Genomic DNA, 20,434 nt, shown 5'->3' with positions numbered 1-20,434 from the left:
GATACCAATGGAAATACGTATAGAAATAAACAACTTTGATTTGCAAGAAGCATGGATTGACAAACACTTAATATTGTCTCAAAGCAGATATAAATATTTCACGAGAGTATGGGAAAAGTTATCATGATTTGAAATCCTACAAACTAAAATTCTGGAATCCTCAATTTTCGTAAAATTATGTTGAACCAATGACGATATCACAATGTGATAGATGAGACATGTATGTAAGTTGGAACTTGAGTTATTAACTTACAATCATTAATAGTTCGTTAATCCTTCAAAAAGAGAAAAAATAGCATTTTATCATACCTAGTGACAACTTACACAAATATGTGTTTTAAAAATCCTTTAAAGTCATATCGGGATTGGAGATGGCATGGTTAGGAACACTGGCGTAGCTATGTAGAAGCCAGGGGGCCACCCCCTCCCCAAACTTTTAGAAAATTAGTGAAGAAAAAAAGTGTATAAGGCTTATAGTAGATTTTTTTGAGCTTTTTGCCCCGCCAGATCATGGTTTTTTCTAGGTTGTCCCCCAGATTTCCTGGCGAGCTCCGCCACAAGGAATAATGCTTTTCTAACTATATCTTCATGGAGTAATCAGGGTCGGCTCCATGGATCCCTTTGTTCTCATGGCTCATCTTTTTATGTTTTCTTCTTCTTTCTCGATGCCTTGATGCAAGTTTTACTGGTATTTATTGGTGGTATCTATTTCAAGTATTTCAATTAATTGGTTTGTTTTTAATGAATCAATAAGGCATATTGTTGTTTTAAAAAAAAAGTGTACATGTATGTCCACCCTCAAAGGCACAACTTGCAAGGTCGATATTCATAAATTTTTTTATCTAAATAAACTTCCGAAGACTCCTTCTCAGATCGTAGGCACTTCCATTCCTCCAAGTGCAATCTCCTTCTCAGATTGCCGCCTTATTATCATCAATGATGCTCCCCTACCTTGTATTTTTCATGCTTCTTTTTTTGGCAGTATTACCATATTTCATATGATTGAGTAAAAGCATGTACTAGTACACAAGGTTGCCGGTGGGGTGGGATGGAGCTCATGGAAACCAAATTACTGATTTTAAGTATTTGTTATTATTGTGTGTAGTTTTCTTCTTGAATGTGTTGGTTCTAAAAACTGATGACTTGGTCCTAGATTCATAGGTTTTTTCTATCATACTTGCCACATAACCGTGGTTTTTTTTTTGTATGTGGATGTTTCGGGCTTAAACATTTTCAATGATAAAATTGCTTGTATTCCTATACATTTGTTCACATATGTATACTTCAGCCCTAAAACTAGTACCGCTCAAATATCCTAAATTTTGACGGTCCAAACTCCACCTTTTTTTATCGTTCTATTGAAATATAATGATGGTTATATCCAAAATGTCACTTATACCCACTTATTTGCGAACTTGAGAGTATTGTTTTGCCAGTGATCCTGATTACATTATACATACATCACAAATTCAAAAAAATAATTTAATCGAACTGGCAATGATTGTATGGCTGAACACCAGGTCATCATCAGCAAAGAAGAAACGGAACAGATTTATCGCCGTTTAAGTCATCTGATGAATAGATAAGTTGGTAAATTCTGGCTCCAAACTAATTAAACCAGTTTCCATCCTACGTTATCATGCAAAATGATCGATGAGCCTTCCTCTAGCTCGTCCCATCTTGCTCATGGAAAGAATGATCTTTCACATAGATATCTTTCTTCATGTCGCTGCACCGAGCGGTCGCAAGCGCACCCACGCCGCGCTGCTTGGCACGCCGGCGTGCACCACGAACCAGAGGTAGTACCCCGGCGGCGCCACCCCGGGCGACGGCGGCGCCGCCACCTCCACCTCGTACACCCCGATGTCCAGCTGCGACACCCTCGCCACGGACAGCCCCACTACTCTCTGGTTCATCCCGAACGAGTGCGTCGCGAACGCCGGCGCCACCGCGGTCACGCGCACCACCTGATCCTCGGGTCCCCCTCCCGCCAGCGCGCCGCCGGGCACCTCGAACCGCACGGCCGTCGTCTCCCCGTACCCGACCTCCGCAGGCGCGGCCAGCACCCGCGGCCGCACGGCGTCTAGCCGCGCGTCCAGGTAAGGGGGCAGGAACGCCTCCAGGCTCAGCTCCGTCGGGTACGTCACGTTGGAGAACACGTACCCGATGTGCGGGTTGCTCCCGCCGACGAGCACCCGGCCGTACGTGTCCAGCGTCGCCGACGAGTGGTACATCCTCGGGACGGTGGAGGCGGCGAGCACCTCGAACCGCGAGCCGATCTGCGTGTCCGGCCTGTACAGCACCGGGTACATCACCGGCTCCCGCCCGAGCTCCCACCCCGCCGTCCCCGCCGCGGCGCCGTTCACGATGAGCACGTCGCCCGTCGGGAGCAGCACCATGTCGCCCATGATCCGTGGCAGCGGCATCTCCTCCATAGCCCACACCGGGTTTGCATCCGTCGGCGCGATGCGGCCGCATGTCCGTTCGGCCGGCAGGAACGTGCCGTTCCGGAGCGCGAGCTGGTATGAGCCGCGCGGCGCGCCGCCGCAGACGAGCACCTCGGCGTGGGTCGGGTACTCTGGGCGGAGCGGGAGCAGGACGGATGAACCGGAGGACGGGTAGTTCCTCGGCACGCCGCCAGGGATCGTGGGGAGGCGGCGTAGCGGGGCGCGGTTGTACGGGTCGAAGACGACGGCACGGTCGTTGGCGAAGGCGAAGACGGTGCCGTCTGGGAGGAGGTGGAGGAACGGGTAGAGGTTGTTCTCGGCGTCCACCTCCGTGGTCTCATCCAAGAACGGGAAGAAGGTCAACGGCGGCGTGGCATCGACGTCGTGCGGGAAGAACTCGAAGTTGAACTGGCGCCGGCCGCCGAGGATGAGGACGCGCCCGTCGGCGAGGAGGATGTCAGTGGCGTACCACCGGCGGGCGGCCAGGAAGTCCGGGAGGTCAACCCAGCCGGACGTCGGGGAGAAGAGGCGCGCGATGCGGTCGCCGTTGGAGAAGCCGCCGGTCTGGAGGAGCGTGCCGTTGGGGAGCAGCGCGGCGGAGGAGCACCAGGGGTTGGTGGCGAGCGGGTACGGGTGCAGCGCGTTGGACCGGAGGTCGAGGAGCACCGAGTGCGCAGTGCAGTCGGCGGGGGCGGCGGTTGCGTTTGGCACGGCAGCCGCGGCGGCGCACGGCCCCGGGTCGGAGAGGGAGATGTTGGAGGGGCCGGAGTCGGTGCGGTCGAACATGAGGACGAAGTCCTCCGGGAGCAGCTGCATGTGCATGGCCGAGACGCCGATGTTGGCGTGGAGGAGCCGCCACTCGCCGGCCAGCGCGGCGGGGGGCGTCGGCTGGGCGGGCTCCAGCTGCCATGCTGTGGCGTCGGCGCCGGCATTGGCGACGAAGCTGGTGATGAGGAGGAGCAGGGGAAGGAAGGGTCTTGGCGTCGGCATGGTTGCTGTGCATGCGTGTCTTCTTTAAGTTGGTGCATTGCATCGTTGCGACGTGTTAGGAGGGTTTGTACAGTGTGATATGGGTTTGTTGGGTGGAAGGTTGGTTTGTGGAGGTTGAAGGGAATATACATTTTGATGGCTGAAACTTCAAATTTAAGTATTTCCAGTCAAACTTATATGCTGCCTAAGGATGTTGCTCACATTATTTCAAGGATGTTGCTACAAAAACACATATACCACTCAGAAAACAAATCTGCATTTTCACGCACATAAAACATTATCAATATATATCTCTGAAAAGTGTCTTAATTAGCAAGAGCAAGTGCTGCTAAAATGCTGGTACAACCTCATGATGGTTGATGCGTTGTTGTCTTGTCCAGGACCGGCTCAGTTCTGTTCATGTTTTATGTCATTTTTTTTGGAAAATAAAAGATTTTATTTGCTTTGGCGTGTACACCACGATATACATAGACTAAATTTATTACTAACACACAGTTCGAAGAAAAATAAGACTAACAAAAACGGCAAGAGACCACACACAAACAAATTATTGGGGCTAATCAACAAAATAAACTAGAAGAATACACCGCGTCGTTGCAGTGGTAATTTTCAATAATTTTGTTGTAGAAACATATAGCCAATATACAATAAAATGGTGTAAAATGTATTTGGTAATAGGGAAAACAAAATATTCAAATACATCTAAATTGCGATTATTGAATTTGGCCACATGTGAACGGTGAAGAATGCAGGCAATAACCATAGATGGACAAATATAGTTGAAAATCATGATCAAATGGCTATTATTAATTATGTGGTGATGTGGACAGGCTACATGTTGTGGAAGAACGTCATTAATACTTCTTAGTCGGGGTTTTGATTAATAAAAGGTGTATAGATTTGTGACATAACACATCAATATTGTGGCCTAAGAAACTTATGTGATGCATGTTGTCTGAATAAGGACAAAAACTCCCCGGTCAATTACTTCAGACTTTTGGGCCTATTTTCATTTTTTCTAGTGTTGAGTATGTTATAGGATATACCATGAGCACAACCAATTGATACAGAAGAGCAACATCTAGAAAAGCATACCACTTCCTTTTCGTCAAACCCAAATAGTTGAGATAAAAACATCTAAACAAGTGATGTGGTTCCCTAAAAAAATAAGAGAAAGAAGAGACTTGCCACCCCCATGTAACCGAGAACCAAAGAAAATACATGCTTCAAGGTTGGTTAATATTAAAAGTACAATATGTAGCACACCATGTGACTCTCACCATTGGACAATAAAAGGTTAAGCGTTGTGCAGTCTAATGCTAAAAAGAAAAGATACATCGTGTATTCCCCTACTAGTTTCACTTAGATAATCTATCCCATGTAAGAATGACACAACAACATCAGTTTTTCGATCAGAACTATAGTTTTTTTTTTTTTGCGAGGGAAATCGGAACTATAGTTTAGAGTCAAAGGCAACATAATACATGCTAACGCTTGTAAGGCATCTTTAGATCCAATCCAAACACATCACTGACTATTGATAGTATGTCATTTGCCATATTGGTAACTATTTCATGTCAATCATCAAGTGATGACCAAAGACAGTGCGCAAAAACTAAGCATTATAAGGCAAGGTTCCTAAAATATAGGCAGCATGTATGCCCCTGGTAAATTAAAGAATCAACAATATCTTTTTCTGTCATCTAACCACTTTCATCCAAGAAGAAAATGCTCTTGCAACTACCTTAAACTAGCTAAATTGAAGAAAATATTCTTTGTTAATTAGGATAGCCAACATATCTACCACAATGCTAAAAAGCATTGGTGATAGATGATCCACTACTAGGGAATAGCTTATAGCCGCACTCCTTACCGCCGGCAAATACGAGTTGAAGATGCCAGCGGTAATAGATTCCAGGGGGGCCTAACACTACCGCCGGCGAGGTCGAAAAGAAAATGCCGGGGGTACATGCGTTACCGCCGGCGAGTTCGATTTAAAGATGCTAGCGCTATAATGGGCTGCGGGGCCACTGTCCGGCCTGGACTTACTGCCGGCGATTTCGGCCCAATACCGCCGGGGGTAGCGGGCCTTTCCTTGGCGACCCCGCACCGAAGGTGCCGGGGGTAACGGGTGCCACCCAGGCTGCTCTTGTCGCCAGAGTCGCCACACACACAACCCTAGCTACATCCCTCAGACCCAACTCCACACCCAGACGTGGCGGCGGCGGCCACACACCGAGCCCGCCTCACCGCCGTCACATCCCCTTCCCCACACCGCCTCGCCGCCGCCAAGTTTTTACCGCCGGGCCGCCAAATCCCCTTCTCCCCGTCCTCAGGATCCTCTCCTTTCCCCCGCCCCCCTTTCGCCGCGTGCTCACCGGAGATCTGGTCGCAGAAGACGATCTTGGGCGTCCCCAGGCTAGGCCGGCCACCGCAGGTCCTCCTCCGCTAGCCCGGCGTCGACGATGACGGCAAGGATGGCGGATCCAGGCCTCGCGCGTTCACCGAGGGCGGATCCAGATCGCACAACCGCGGCGCCCCGTCGAATTCGCCTGCCTGCGTCCGTCCGCGCGGAAGCCACGACCACGGTTACAGGGACGTGGCGAGGACGCGGGATGTGGCCGGAAGACCAACCCTTCTCCACCGGTGACCTCAGCGACCACCTCCCCGAGCTGCTGGTCGCCGGCGACATCCCCGAGCTGCAGCTGCCCACCACGACTTGATCTTGCTACGGCCGACGACCACAACAACCTGCAACAGCCCGGTGATGCCCCTCTCCTCCTCTATCTATTCTTGTTAAGAAAATCTAGTGCTTGATTCTTGCCGTTGTGCCCTTACCAAGTATATGAACTGCCATATTGTTTCAGAGATGGCTCCATAATATGTAAAAAAATCACCTGTGATACCCCTTGGAAGTGTCGATCAATCCAAGCTATAGTGGCATGCTCTGTTGGTCGATGCCTAGCTCTTTTAAATCGCATAACCTGGCAAGTTGATGACCCTTAGGGTACCATTTGGCACTCTTCAGTTCAATCAAATGACCTAACATCCTTCATGTTTGGAGTAAACCTTAATTTTAGCATATTCTTACTTGCGTTGAATACCTATTTTAGCATGAAGGATGTTAGTTTAGATATGTTGAATACCATATGCTCTCTCCCTTGCACTTTTGATGGTAGTGAAACTGGTCATGTGTGCATCTAGGTGCCTATGGTAGATTGGTACTAGTTTCGTCGTTGATCTGCTGGTTTGTGTGTCCTAGTTCAATCCCTGTTGATTACTTGTTCAGCTCCCGATCTGATCGATATAAATGAGTACGGCTTATTGGTTGGGTCCTGGTTAGCTGTAGCTAATACTGTGCAGTGGATTGATGTTGTGAATTTGTTTAGTACAATTAGGACACACACATCTGTAGTTGTGACGCCACGCCTTTGAAACCATGGGCATCTACCACCATAGCATCTTCTGTTAGTGATATGTTTCCGTTACTAATCTTCACTGATGAGCTTAGTGATCTCTCATTTCTCTGAAGTTTAGATGTATTCATACAAGAAACCTAGTCAGTTCTATGTCAAATTCATACACACAGTATTACAAGCTTATGAATACAGCAGTAGATGTCCGGCCCTAAGGGACTCTGACAAGGGTGCCCTCCTTCTACGCTCTGGATGGGTTGAATTGCTTCTGTATTTTCTGAGCTATAAATCGTTGTACCACCAACTAAACATGCAGATTTTAGTTTTGTTGTATTTTTTCTGTAGCATATAACTTGATTTCAGCTGCACGAGAGTGCACGAGAGAGCTCTTGAAGCGTCTGGTGATGATTTGGATTCTGCAATAAATTGCATAATCAAATCGTCACTACTTTCCTTTATTCAGATGATTCAGTTTGTTCAGTCTGTGCTGCTTTTAAGTTGTATGCGATACTAGCCATGACCGTCTCGGTTGTTCCATGTGACATTATTCTTGGTCTACATTCTTGTATTGAGGATTCTTGTATATTCTTGTGTATATTCAAACAATTGAAAATGCGTCTACTGGCCACACCTAGTTTTTGTGTATATTCTTGTATATATTGTGTATATTCTGCATATTCTGTGTAATTCGAGCATATTTTTTTTTGCTCCTGCTTAATGTTACCCCTGGCGGATTGGAAAGTGCCGGCGGTAAGTATTACCCCTGGCGGATTGGATGGGGGCGCCGGTGGTAAGTTTGGTTACCCCTGGCGGTTTCGAAAGCGCCGGCGGTAGGCCATTACCACCGGCGAGGTTATCGCCGGCGAATACGAAAGTGCCGGCGGTAAGCCTTTTCAGTGTGCCGGCGGTAAACCTTTTCTTAGTAGTGATCGCATTGTCAAACACCATTCTTTGATTGAAAGTAGGAACATATATCATTGCTAACTTTAACCTCCGCACTCCTTTGTTTGCATGAGCTTATCAACACAAGATCTACATAAAAGGAAAATAAACTATCATCCCATTAGCTTGATGCGGAAAAGGCCACCTAACCTTAGATTTAATTTTCTCCAAAAAAAAACTTAGATTTAATTAAAGGACATGTGGGCCTATACTATTGAATCTTTGTCGCGTATAGAGTGAGAACCTTGCATTTTGAAAATCCATTAAAAGGGCTATAATATCATCCTTATAATATAACAATGTCAAGCCATAATGAGATCGGGATTTTTTTTGTTACATTTCAAAAACTGCCCTTTCCATTTCATCATGTTCTCCTTAGGGGAGATTTACATGATATCATCCATGTTGATGTTCGTCTAGGGAAACCTGAATGTTATTATGTGGACCAAAATTGTCGGTGATAATCTAACCCTTCAAATGGCAAGGAGCCTTTTTCTTCTCCTTATATTTCCCATCCAAAATCTTCACCTGCCCATGCAAGAAAAGGCGCATGGTTTGTCTACTTGCAACAAAGGTTCCAGTTACAAGTATAATTGATGAGGATGTTAGTGGGTTTTGCTTGATGAGACTTGTACTAGTTTTTTGTGTGAGCTCGGTCAGTGTAATATTTCAGTGGTAGTCTCGTTTCTACGTGTGTTACAACCCGCAATAGATAGTACTAATCCGATGATGGTTTATTCATAAAAAAGAAAAGAAAACCTCATTACGTGAAATTTTGGAAAATAAAGCAAATAAAAACATGAAAATGCATACCAAAGGCCAGATCTAAAATAAATGCCTTCGCCCATGTTGCATCATCATTCTATCCTTGCTAAAGTCGCTACATCGAGTCTCCAATAAAGTGATAACATCCATGACAAGCAAATCGTCCATTTCAAAACAAAAATCAAGCAAATCCACCAACAAAGTGAAAAATTTCATCCATTTTGTTACTACTTTGTGTAAGAGATCCATGTAGTCATTTATCCATGGCCATATATGTCGACTCTTGCTAAAAAGGCACAACTAATGATTGTTCACGCTTCTGCAATAGTGCAACATCCGTTAGCTTAATTTAACATATAAGAAATCCTACACATAATTGCACGGTCTAAGAATTCTGGTTAGTAATTAGTAGTATCTATAAGATGGAAATGATGCATGGCTTTGGTTGGTTTGGAGTTAGCGATGGTTCATGATAAGCACATGTACCCAATGGTGTCATGCCCTTATGATGACACATGCTTAATTTGGAGGCCTCAAGTAGGTTGAACTTTTGTTATAGAAAACTAACAACAATAAGTCATGCAATATCTCACCGAGGAGGGAGATGTCTATTTATTGTGTTAGCTTGTGTGATGTCAACATCGAACCATGCAGAACAAACAAAAAATTGGGATAATGAAAAAGTCTTAAGTTACATTGCCATACTTGGTGTCCGTGTGAGTGAGAGAGATACCAAATAACCAATGTAAGCAACAATCGAGAAATTCAATTCGGCTCCCGGGTGCGTATGCTCCCTCTACCAAAAAATCTTATTTCGAAGTGTCAAAAAATTTTGATAAAAAATTCTACATGTACATCTTCATAATATATGTGCGTTCGTCAAGTTTCAAGAAAAACTAATATTTTTTGTGAACTATGTAAAAAAGAGAAATTTTATCTTGTAAAAAGCATTATTTTCTAGCACTGAGTTTTGTCTTTTTTACACACGTCACATGACAAGTCGATTTTTTATGAAACAACTTTGTAAGTGTGTAGCACGTGAAGATGTACGTGCAAATTTTTCGTTTCAATTTTTTTGAAATTCAAAATGTGTGTAAGATACATTTTAAACTAAAGTGCTCCCATGTTCCAAAACATCGCTCCCGGCTAAAGTGCAGCCCCAAGTAAAATAAGTATTCTGTAAAATAAACTGGGAATGTAATGAAACATTAGCCTAGTTCATGTCATGATTTTGCGAGGTAATTGCTCCGGTGCACACGAAGGATGTTACTTGTATTCTAGTTCTGTACCATGTGAAGCTTGGCCGGATCTATTTGTGGTATTTTCTTTCTGTCCAACAAGTCTCTCCACATAGATTTCCAATAAAGAAACCACCAGCTTGTTACAAGAAATAGAAACAAAATTGAAAGGCATATTTTTTTTGGAAGTTCCACTAGGGAGAGAGGTTCTCCACCTGAATTTTCATTCAAAAGTGGCTCAAAAACCTGATTACAGCAGGAACAACGGAACGCTAGAGCGGAATAAAAAGCAAGTAAAATACTCTATCCGTCCTGAAATGATATCTCAAATTTGTTTAAATTTAGATATATCTAGACACTAAACAATAGCTAATACATCTAAATGTAGAGAAGTTTGAGACATCTTTTCTAGAACAACAGAGGAAGATATATCCGAATTACATGAATTTGAGACATCTTTTTCAAGACAGATGAAGTACCAAACTATTTATTATACAAACCAAAGGAGAGCCATCACACAAACGAAACAAACTTTCCAGGCTAGAAGCACCAAAAGCATTGTTGTCTTGGTGTTTTTTTTCTGCGAGAAAAAGACATCTAGACTTACGGATGTATTACTGTTGCTAGGGATATGATACTGTAGCGGGACTTTTATTTTTTAATTTTAATTTTCTCTTTTTTAGCTATGTGCATCCGTAATGTTGTTAGGGTATTGCGTTGTTGCAGAGGCTGGATGTAATTAATATCCGATAATATTAATATATCCCCTTTATCGAAAAAAAAAGCAACAAAGAGATGTTTGGATCCAAATAAATTTAGACGGCATGTTTCCTGATAGAGAAAGGAGGCAAAAAGAGAGAAACCTCACTAGAATTCCCAGGGGAATCCTGATTTTCAAGTAACTTTCCTGCCAGACTTTGCTCCGACACGCATGTAAGAGTAAGACAAGCTGGCCGAGAATCAGCGGGAAGACGAGAAAAGACACGGACGGAGAAACCGAGAGAGGATCGGTCAGCTGCAGATCAGCGGAGATCTCTAAACTCCCGCGAGCCCGACAAAAGCCCAGCACCGCTCCAGCCAGCCACCGCTGACCAGTGACCACCCTCCGTCGGCGCGGCGTCGTTGGTTTCTCCGCCCCGTCGCCGTCGCCGCCGCGCGCCTCTCCATCTCCGCCTATTTCTCTTCTCCTCCCTCCTCCTTCCCGCCACCTGCATTGCGACCATTTTCTGTACCTGCCACCCAGAGCTTGTGGCCGGAGCCCTCTCCGGCGAACCGCCAAGCCACCAGGTACTGTCTTATCTGCAGAGTATATGCGTGTGCTAGCTCGATTCGTTGCGCCTTTGCACATGTAGCAGCTGCTTGCTCCGCCGACTGACGATATGGACAATGGGTAGTGCGTACGGTGCTTTGTAACCTGTAGTGAGGTAATTGGTTTGGATTCCTGGGAGCTTCCTGTTAGATTGTGTAGATTCGTGCTATGTGTGCTCGCTACGTTGAACTGAACATATTTTTGGTTTGGAAATACTTTGATTATAAGACTGCTAACAGCTTAACACCATTTCACTATTTCTGATCCGGATAGTGCTCCTACTTTCTGAAGTACGTCAGTGGCCTGGTCAAACCTGTACGAAGCTACAGATCTTACTTTAAAATGAAATTTTTTATTTTTCAAAGAAACGTGTACAGGTCTTACTATAATTTTTTTTTTTTTTTTTTCAAAGAAATGTGTAAGTGACATGTCGATTCTATGGGGGTTAATACACCAGGCCATAAACATTTTTGTTTGACTGGTTAGTAAATTCCCAAGATTTGATTCGTTGGGGATACTGGTTACTTGGTTCCTTCATTTGGGATTGTCAGATCATCGTATTAAGTGAGTTATATTATTTGTTGAAGCTATTTTTTCCAGCTATTGTGGTTTCACGGAGAAAAACTGATAATTCACTCTATGATTATGAGGTTCTCTTGCTGAATTTTACCAACCTAGAATGATCCAAGTACACATGGATGTACAAATTTATGTTCTTCCTTAAAAAAGTCGTCCTTGTGACAATGCTAAGTCACGCTTTTGGTGTTTTTTCTATTTGTATCTGAAGTTTTGAGCTAAGATCTACTCAAAAGTTCCTCAAAAGTACTTTGGAGCGAAGGTGCAACATGAGTGCACTACTCCATTCTCCATTCAAGTTTGGGCTCCATAATCCATATTACCTTCCTCTGGTTGACACGTTCTAGCACCAATAGAATACATTTGGGTTGTGCATCACTAAAAGTTGCTAAATGCCTAGAAGCTGATCCAGACCATATCTCATTGTGTTCTCTGTAATGTAAATGGCCTGCTCTGCAAATATACTTCTTGCTCCTCTGTCTTGCGCACCGTCCTGATTTTGCTTATGGTGGAACTATTGCTTTCTAGAACTGGCTAGTTGGCTGTTGAAATTCTGCAACAGATTTGACTTGAAAATCTTTGTACAGTCACATTAGTCTTCATAATGTTGGCCTTCTAAACTTAGTTGTAGATGAGAAAAGAAATCCCATCACTGACAATGTATTTTCTTTCTAGCCATTATGTATAAACCATGACTTATTTGGAGAACAACTCACCTCATTGAAGAATTATTTCAGGTTTATCATTTCAAGACCTCTGAGAATCAGTATCACACCCCTTGAGCTACAAACAGTACAAGGCTGTCTTTTGATAATATGAATCCTTATTTCATCGGTTTTGTTATCCCTTTTGTGGCATCTCTGTTGATCACCAAGAGGAAGTCTGAAAAGAAAAGGGGGGTGTCAGTTGATGTGGGTGGTGAGTCTGGCTATGCCATCCGTAACTGTAGATTCGAACAGCCTGTCGAAACACACTGGGAAGGGATTTTCACACTTGCGGAACTGTTTGAGCAGTCCTGCAAGCTGTATGCCCATATGCCCCTGCATGGCACCAGGAAGCTCATTTCAAGGGAAACAGAGGTAGCCTCTGACGGAAGATCTTTTGAGAAGCTCCATTTGGGGCAGTATGAGTGGAAAACTTACATTGAAGCATTCAGGGCTGTCTGCAACTTTTCGTCTGGTCTAGTGCAAATCGGGCACCAGAAGGATGAGCGTGTTGCTATCTTTGCTGATACACGAGCTGAGTGGCAGATTGCATTGCAGGTAACTTCTCTACTCATATACTAAATTAGCAAACACATGTGCCATACTTTTCGGTTGTGCATCATACATCTAAACTCTATATGGTCCACATTGGTTGTCAGCTGCCTTTTCTAAAATGCAAGCTCTGCAGAAATGGACAGGGAAATAGATATTACGATGCTAGTTCTGAATTTTCATAGATGTTAAAACAATGGAGTAATAGCTTTGCATAAACCTAAGGAGTTACATGCTAGGACACTAGTTCTATATTTTCATATATTTTGGAACAATAAGTCCTTAGTTTTGAGGTCCCGTCCTGTTCTTCATGGCCCAATCCTGGCTTACATAAACTGGGGTTGAGCTCCTGGCCAGGATCAGTTCTCCCAAGCAAGGATCGATATCTCAAAGAGAGCCCCTTCAGTCTAGTGCATTTATGAGCGTGGGCTGTGCAAGTTGATACAGCCGTATTGTAAGTAAAATTTCATGAAGCAGGATATACTACCTCTATGCCAAAATGTAGTGCATATGAGTATTTTCAAAAGTCAAATGATTTAAAGTTTGACAAAGTATGTAAAAAAATATAACAACATCTACAACATGAAGTACATATAATATGAAAGTAAATTTCATGATGATTCTAATAATATTGATTTGATGTTGTAGATGTTGACATATTTTTCTACATATTTAGTCAAACTTTGTAGCGTTTGACTTTTCAAAGAACTCATATGCACTACATAGTGACATAGAGAGAGCAAGTGACTATGAATATATTTCTATCCTTACTCTTTTCATTTTATTTTTACTTTACCATTTGATGGTATCACCTAAAGGTTAGGAAAGGGATATTCCAGAGACACTAAAGACCAAATATTCCATCATCATTCTTGCATATGAAGTGAATAACGTTAGCAATCTAAATGAACATAATAACCCAAAAAGATAGATTAATGATGGGGATATGGAAATATATAAAAAAAATCCTGCTTCTCAAATGGTTTATTTTGTATATGGAATTGCTTCAGCTTAACTACTTGATGACTCTTTTCTTGTATTATTTTCATTGTGTTAACATTCAGCTCTACAAATCATTTGCAAGTTCTCTAACCAGTTTTTGTTTCTGTTTTCAAGGCATGCTTCAGACAAAATATTACCGTTGTCACCATTTATGCCTCCTTGGGAGAGGGAGCGCTTTGTCACTCACTAAATGAGGTCGGTTGACTATATATTGCTATACATCCATGTAATAACATAACTCAATTTTATTAGTCGTATCCTCTTTTGTTGGCAGGCAACAAAAGCGCAGCAACATGCAGTATCATTTTTGTTTTGTTTATTGCTTAAGTAAACAGCGTATCATATGAATTTCATCCGAATAAATCATACCTTATGTTTGCTTTATTGTGGTATGACCTGATAATCTTGTTCCTTTTATACTCTTTAGACTGAGGTAACTACAGTGATCTGCGGACGGAAAGAACTGAAAAAACTTATTGATATAAATGGGCAACTTGATACTTTGAAACATGTCATCTACATAAATGAGGAAGGTGTCTCAAGTGAAGTATCCTTGGCTAAACAATGCACTAGCTGGAGAGTTGAGTCATTTGAGGAGGTAGAGAGGTTAGGACTGGAAACACCTGTGGAAGCAAATTTGCCTCTCCCATCTGATACAGCTGTGATAATGTATACAAGTGGAAGCACTGGAATGCCCAAGGTTTGTTCAAATCTGTGTTCAGCAAACTTAATTTTTGGTCTACTTTTGGATCTGAGGTGTTTCGTTATCTTGCTAGTGCACATGTCCTCATGTTGGATCACTCTTGATATGTAAATCATGAAATCATGTCATTTCCATGATCATCTGCTCTACTGCACCTTCTTATTGAGGAAACAGTATTCTCATCTTTAAATGATTTCACAGGGCGTCATGATGAGCCACCGCAATGTCCTGGCTACTGTATCGGCTGTTATGACTATTGTTCCTGCACTTGGTAAGAAGGATGTATACTTGGCATACCTCCCGCTTGCACACATTCTTGAGTTGGCAGCTGAGGTAGGTACAATGTGACATATCGGCATGCCAATCTATTTCGCATCATTGGTATAGTTACGCTAATTAAATTTATGTAAATGTGTGCTCTAGACGATCATATCTGCTGTTGGGGCTTCTATAGGATATGGAACACCTTTGACCCTGACTGATACATCAAATAAAATAAAAAAAGGGACTCAAGGTGATGCTTCTGCACTGAAGCCAACACTTATGACTGCAGTTCCTGCTATACTTGACCGTGTTCGTGATGGCGTGAGAAAAAATGTATGGCCCTTTGCGACACTATCATCCCTTTATTTTCTGTGTGTTTTCGTATTTACTGATTTGACATCATATTGAGATGAACTTAGGTAGATGCAAAGGGTGGTGTAGCAAAGAAACTATTTGATATAGCCTACAGCCGTCGGTTAGCTGCTGTCAGTGGAAGTTGGTTTGGTGCATGGGGATTAGAGAAGCTCATGTGGGAAAAGCTTGTCTTCCACAAGGTGCGGGCCATCTTGGGAGGGCGGATTCGCTTTATACTTTCAGGTGGAGCACCTCTCTCTGGGGATACTCAAAGATTTATCAATATATGCCTCGGGTGAGATATATAAATTCTCAGTTCTTTTGCACAAGAAGTTATATTCAATTCTTGTTACTCACATTTGTATTTTAGGTCACTATTAGTTTGGAAGCTTGAATTCCATACATTTCATGTATAACTGGCATATGATAGCTTTATCTTATTTCCAGCCCAGACATTGATAGGCTGAGTTTTGCTGTTACAGGGCACCTATAGGGCAAGGATATGGTCTGACTGAAACGTGTGCTGGCGGGACATTTTCTGAGTATGATGACACATCAGTTGGTCGTGTTGGTGCTGCACTGTCCTGTTCCTACATTAAGGTACTGAAGAAAGATATGCTTTATCCCTTGCTAATGTCAATTTGATTTAGTTCCATTTTCCACAGCAAAGCGATTATTTCCGTGCATATTTTTACTGTTAATACTGTATCTTCATCCTAAAGAAATATCTGGTGAGGTATGTTGGAAGGTCTAGTTTTGATGGATGGAGCTAAGCTTATGTTTCATAAGTATAAATGTAAAATGCTTCATGTTTGTGGATAGTGATAATAGATCGTTAGCTTGCAGTTACTCTCTAATATGCATGTCAATTTTGTCTATCTAGCACCTTGTAGTATATTTTACACCTCTGAACAGAAAGCTAGAAACTTACGATATTTTGCAAAAACCTGGGTTTTAACAGTTGAAACCATTTGGCTTTGTCCATCCAGTTTTATTTGTCTCCCTTACGTTCAGATTTAATTCTTTTCTAACATAATTGTAACTCCATGTGATAGTTGATAGACTGGGTCGAAGGTGGATACTTGACAAGTGATTCACCAATGCCTCGGGGTGAAATAGTCATTGGAGGCCCAAACGTAACCAAAGGCTACTTCAAAAATGAGGCCAAAACAAATGAGGTCTACAAGGTACGTTACCAACAATAATACCCCAAAGCAGTCTATGTCGTGACAACTTCTTCCTAACAGTATGTGTCATGTTTAGGATGATGAAAGAGGCATGCGTTGGTTCTACTCTGGCGACATTGGACGTTTACACCCAGATGGCTGCCTTGAAATCATCGACCGCAAAAAGGATATTGTTAAGCTTCAACATGGTGAATATGTATCTCTAGGAAAGGTGAGCAGTATTCCCTTTTCTGGTTAAACAAGCAGCTACAGTCTCTTATTATCAAACGCGAAACAAGCAGCCGCTAGCTCTTCTTAACAAACTATGCAATCACAGGTGGAGGCAACTTTGAGTGTGAGCCCGTATGTTGACAACATCATGGTCCATGCCGACCCCTCCCAGAACTACTGCGTTGCGCTCGTTGTAGCTGCAGCCGGTGAACTGGAAAACTGGGCCTCAAAACAAAGTCTCACATACGCTGATATATCTGATTTGTGCCAGAAGCAAGAGGCTGTCAGAGAAGTTCTTCAATCGTTAACCAAGGTTCGTGCTTTTACTGCATTCTGAACAATTTTGTTTGGTTGTTTACGACTTTTTGACAATGCATGCATGATTGAGTGCATTTTCCCTTCAGGCTGGTAAGCAAGCGCGCCTTGAGAAGTTTGAGATCCCTGCCAGAATCAAGCTGATACCAGAGCCATGGACGCCTGAGTCAGGCCTTGTCACGGCTGCTCTCAAGCTCAAGAGGGAGGTCATCAAAAAGGGTTATGAGAATGATCTTGCTAAGCTGTACAGATAGTATTCCTTATTAGCGAGAACAAAATTTCCCCTTCCGTTCTACTACCTGTAATTGATGATTTATTGCATATCACATATAGTTATTACGTTCTTCTCAGTTGATTTTACATGGATTATTTCTCAATCATTGTATACCAACTAGCTATCATGTTCGTCAGTTCGTTTTCCATGGAATATTGTTGAATCTTGTTGTCATTAGTCAGATATGAAATGCTACTTAGCTACTACACTGTGATGTTATCTCTGTTGATTATCTGAGATGTCATATGTGCCGTTTCATAGCCTTGACAAAAAATTGAGATGTCATATGAGCCATTTCATAGCCTATACAAAAATTTAGCTTTTGTGTCTTTTTCTTCTTCTCTCTTTAACCCAAGCCATACTAGTTACAAGTCTACATGTAGTGCACATACACACTTGGTCAAACTCACATCTGCTTGATCCACTAATCAAGCCACTAGCACGGCCACCTGACTCGGCCGATCTCATCACGTCCCCTAAACTTATCCATGCATGTGAGTATTAATCTCATTACAGCCTTTGTGCCATACATGCACAACACGAAGCTTTCCTGAGATATTATACTCCCCATGTTCATAAATATAAGATGTGTTTTAGAAATTTTAAAATAAACTACATACACACCATAATACCCATAATAAGTGAACAAAATAGATGAATCTACAAAAAGCAGAACATCTTATATTAGTGAACGGAGGGAGTAGCTTTGCTGAACACAGCTCTACAGAGCACAGTGCCTCAGCTTTGTACCAAATGCAAAAACTCAGAAACAGAACTGAAATAAGCATGAGCTACACCTACACAACAATGCTAACTCCAATAGCGGCAAAGCAAACAAACCACATCATTTTTCTCGCAATCATATAGGAAAGAGATGAACAGAATATAATAGTAGAGAAAAGAGATGAACAGAATATAATATAAATTTATTATTTAGCTACAATGCCGTGTTTTTATTCACCACCAATAGGATTAAAACCCATTTCCCCAGGAGCAGCAATCCAGCCTACCCCCAAAATCCCCTGCATGAACAGCAAACGCCCACCACGACCAAAAAAGAATGAAACGGTACTGGAAGTGCCACCTTCCTTAATCTACAAATCTCTCCTTAATAATACATCAAAATTAGAACTTCATAAAGTTTCAGCTTTTCTCAAGAATGTAGCCAGCACGGCAATCGTGGAGTGATAGAGCTTAATCTGCGCGGGACTGGCCAGCGCGGGATGAGAGGATGATTCCAACAATGAGTCCGTAAAGGGCGAGCGCTTCAGCGAAAATGAGGATGAGGATCATGCCCACAAACAGCTTGGGTTGTTGAGCGTTCGCCCTGCATTTCAAATCCACAAGTTAAAATCCACAAGAGATCAAGACGGTATTCAGCTGTAGGGCTTGAACAGACCCTGTAAAGAATAGCATCAACTAACTTGTGCGTGCAAACTGAAAACAAAAGTAAAGCGAACACTCATCGACCACATCATACAATAATCTAACACGGTCGACATTGAACATTTATTGCAAATCAAAAATGCCAGGATCAATTCACATGCTTACACATGGAACATTTATACTCACATAATGTAAATCAGCAATATTCATTCAAAAGTATTGCAGGCAAAACATCATAACCACTATGTTGCTGCTCACATGGCACTATGTAAACGTAATCTCAGTATATACTATATGGTTGCTACAACTTATAACTAGGTAGTCAAAATAGTAAAGAGCTATAAAATTTATGACAAAGAGATCAAGAGAGAACTTACATGGTTACAATGACAAGCAACATCATTCATACAAATAGCTCTACTAATTAATTACTAGATCACATGAATAACTACAAACAGACAAAAGGATCCAGAAAATCATGTAGGATCCTAGATCTTGTTCTTCATTTACTCAAAGATTAAAGCAATCAAAATCATGAAGGATCCTAGAAGGTCTCATTCTTAATTTACTCAAAGATTATAGCAATCAAAGCATATGATCCTCATGCTGCAGAAGTAATTTACTAGCAACATTAATAATAAGCTAACAAAGTAATCAAGCACATCTGGAGATCTATGATGCTCACTAGGCAGCACGCGTAAGGTAATGCAAGGAGTGTTACCAATCAAGCCGTAATGCAGCGCACTAAGTGACCACGAGAGCCAGCCAGGTCAAAATCAAAAGACGAATTCATAAATTAAAAAAAAACGCAGGCGGATATGCATGTTTACCTGACACCCGCGTCACCGACGATGCCGATGGCCATGCCGGCGGCGAGCCCCGCGAGGCCGCAGGCGAGGCCGGAGGAGAGGTGCGCGTAGCCGTCGAAGAGGAAGTATGGCTTGGCCTTGGGGTTGATCCCGGTGGAGATGATGACGGCGATGATGAGGCCGTAGATCCCGAGCACCCCCGCCATGACGACGGGCACGATGGACTTCATGACGAGCTCCGGGCGCATGACGCCCATGGACGCCACCCCCACGCCGCTCTTGGCCGTCCCGTAGGCCGCGCCCATGCCTGCGGGCGAAAGAAAGAATCGGTCAGATTCGGAACCGTCGGTCAGATTCGGATCCCGCGTCGGCGCGCCCCGGATCGGGGGGATCGGGGCGTGGGGATTCAGAAAGCGATCAAGCGGCGACGGATCGTGCTAAGAGGAGGCGAGCAGGTGCCGGACGATCGCGGTATGTGGGAGGAGGATGGAGGGGGGTTGGGGATGGAGGAGGGTGAGCGTACATGAGAAGACGAGGGCGGCGGCGGCGCCGAGGAAGCCGAAGAAGGGCGCCGTCTCATCTCCGCTGAACACCGACGACATCTTGGCTCTCTCCTTCTTCGTCTCTGTGTGGGTGGCGTCGTGAGGAAGAAGAAGAAGAAGAAGGTAGATGGTTTGCCTGGTTGGTAGGGAAGGATGGAGAGAGGCCTCTTTTATTTTCTGGTCTCCCCTCGATCTGATCTGATCTGCAAAAATACCTCTTTTTTATTTTTTTGGAAAGAGAACTCTGAGAACAACTCTCTGGATGTTGTACAGGTGTAAGAATGCTGGACTCCTCCGTTTTGCTTCATGGCCCCTAGGTTAGTGCGTATTGAACCGATCTTACGACTCTTTTTGTCTCCATCGGACGAGATCTCTATCTCAGGGCGATTTTGATATGTGTTTATGAATGTTTAAACACAAGTAGTGGGAATGGAGATCGGTTGGTTGTC

At 43.2% G+C, this 20,434-nt stretch overlaps 3 protein-coding genes across 3 annotated transcripts; 1 reads left to right on the top strand and 2 right to left on the bottom strand.

Annotated features, from left to right (window-relative positions):
• Positions 1-1,721: 1,721 nt before the first annotated feature.
• LOC127348692 (aldehyde oxidase GLOX-like) lies at positions 1,722-3,437 on the bottom strand. Its single transcript, XM_051374633.2, has one exon. It carries the CDS (start codon positions 3,435-3,437, stop codon positions 1,722-1,724), a length of 1,716 nt encoding a protein of 571 aa, XP_051230593.1.
• Positions 3,438-10,776: 7,339 nt separating this feature from the next.
• On the top strand, positions 10,777-17,456 carry LOC127294223 (long chain acyl-CoA synthetase 9, chloroplastic). Its single transcript, XM_051323986.2, has 12 exons — positions 10,777-11,085; positions 12,421-12,945; positions 14,056-14,136; positions 14,369-14,641; positions 14,846-14,977; positions 15,068-15,241; positions 15,328-15,557; positions 15,745-15,862; positions 16,318-16,449; positions 16,526-16,660; positions 16,766-16,972; positions 17,064-17,456. The coding sequence occupies exons 2-12, from the start codon at positions 12,499-12,501 to the stop codon at positions 17,226-17,228; spliced, it is 2,094 nt and encodes a 697-aa protein (XP_051179946.1). The 5' UTR covers positions 10,777-11,085; positions 12,421-12,498; the 3' UTR covers positions 17,229-17,456.
• Positions 17,457-18,153: 697 nt separating this feature from the next.
• Positions 18,154-20,140, bottom strand: LOC127294222 (V-type proton ATPase 16 kDa proteolipid subunit). Its single transcript, XM_051323985.2, has 3 exons — positions 19,967-20,140; positions 19,465-19,750; positions 18,154-18,575 (listed from the first exon to the last, which is right to left on the bottom strand). The coding sequence occupies exons 1-3, from the start codon at positions 20,043-20,045 to the stop codon at positions 18,443-18,445; spliced, it is 498 nt and encodes a 165-aa protein (XP_051179945.1). The 5' UTR covers positions 20,046-20,140; the 3' UTR covers positions 18,154-18,442.
• Positions 20,141-20,434: the final 294 nt, after the last annotated feature.

This window comes from Lolium perenne, chromosome 4 (genome assembly GCF_019359855.2).
Source record: "Lolium perenne isolate Kyuss_39 chromosome 4, Kyuss_2.0, whole genome shotgun sequence".
NCBI lineage: Eukaryota > Viridiplantae > Streptophyta > Magnoliopsida > Poales > Poaceae > Lolium > Lolium perenne.
Note: the sequence above shows the minus strand (reverse complement) of the source record. Positions and strands in the feature narration are given on the sequence as shown.

What these genes read in the sequence shown, in the direction of transcription:
- LOC127294222 (XM_051323985.2), bottom strand. Translation starts at nt 20,045, where the DNA reads ATGTCGTCGGTGTTCAGCGGAGATGAGACGGCGCCCTTCTTCGGCTTC. An exon ending in CGCCGCCCTCGTCTTCTCAT is followed by an intron (nt 19,751 to 19,966) that starts GTACGCTCACCC and finishes TTTCGCCCGCAG; the next exon opens with GCATGGGCGCGGCCTACGGG. An exon ending in GTCGGTGACGCGGGTGTCAG is followed by an intron (nt 18,576 to 19,464) that starts GTAAACATGCAT and finishes TTTGAAATGCAG; the next exon opens with GGCGAACGCTCAACAACCCA.
- LOC127294223 (XM_051323986.2), top strand. Translation starts at nt 12,499, where the DNA reads ATGAATCCTTATTTCATCGGTTTTGTTATCCCTTTTGTGGCATCTCTG. An exon ending in TTTATCAATATATGCCTCGG is followed by an intron (nt 15,558 to 15,744) that starts GTGAGATATATA and finishes TTGCTGTTACAG; the next exon opens with GGCACCTATAGGGCAAGGAT. An exon ending in TGTCCTGTTCCTACATTAAG is followed by an intron (nt 15,863 to 16,317) that starts GTACTGAAGAAA and finishes TCCATGTGATAG; the next exon opens with TTGATAGACTGGGTCGAAGG.
- LOC127348692 (XM_051374633.2), bottom strand. Translation starts at nt 3,437, where the DNA reads ATGCCGACGCCAAGACCCTTCCTTCCCCTGCTCCTCCTCATCACCAGC.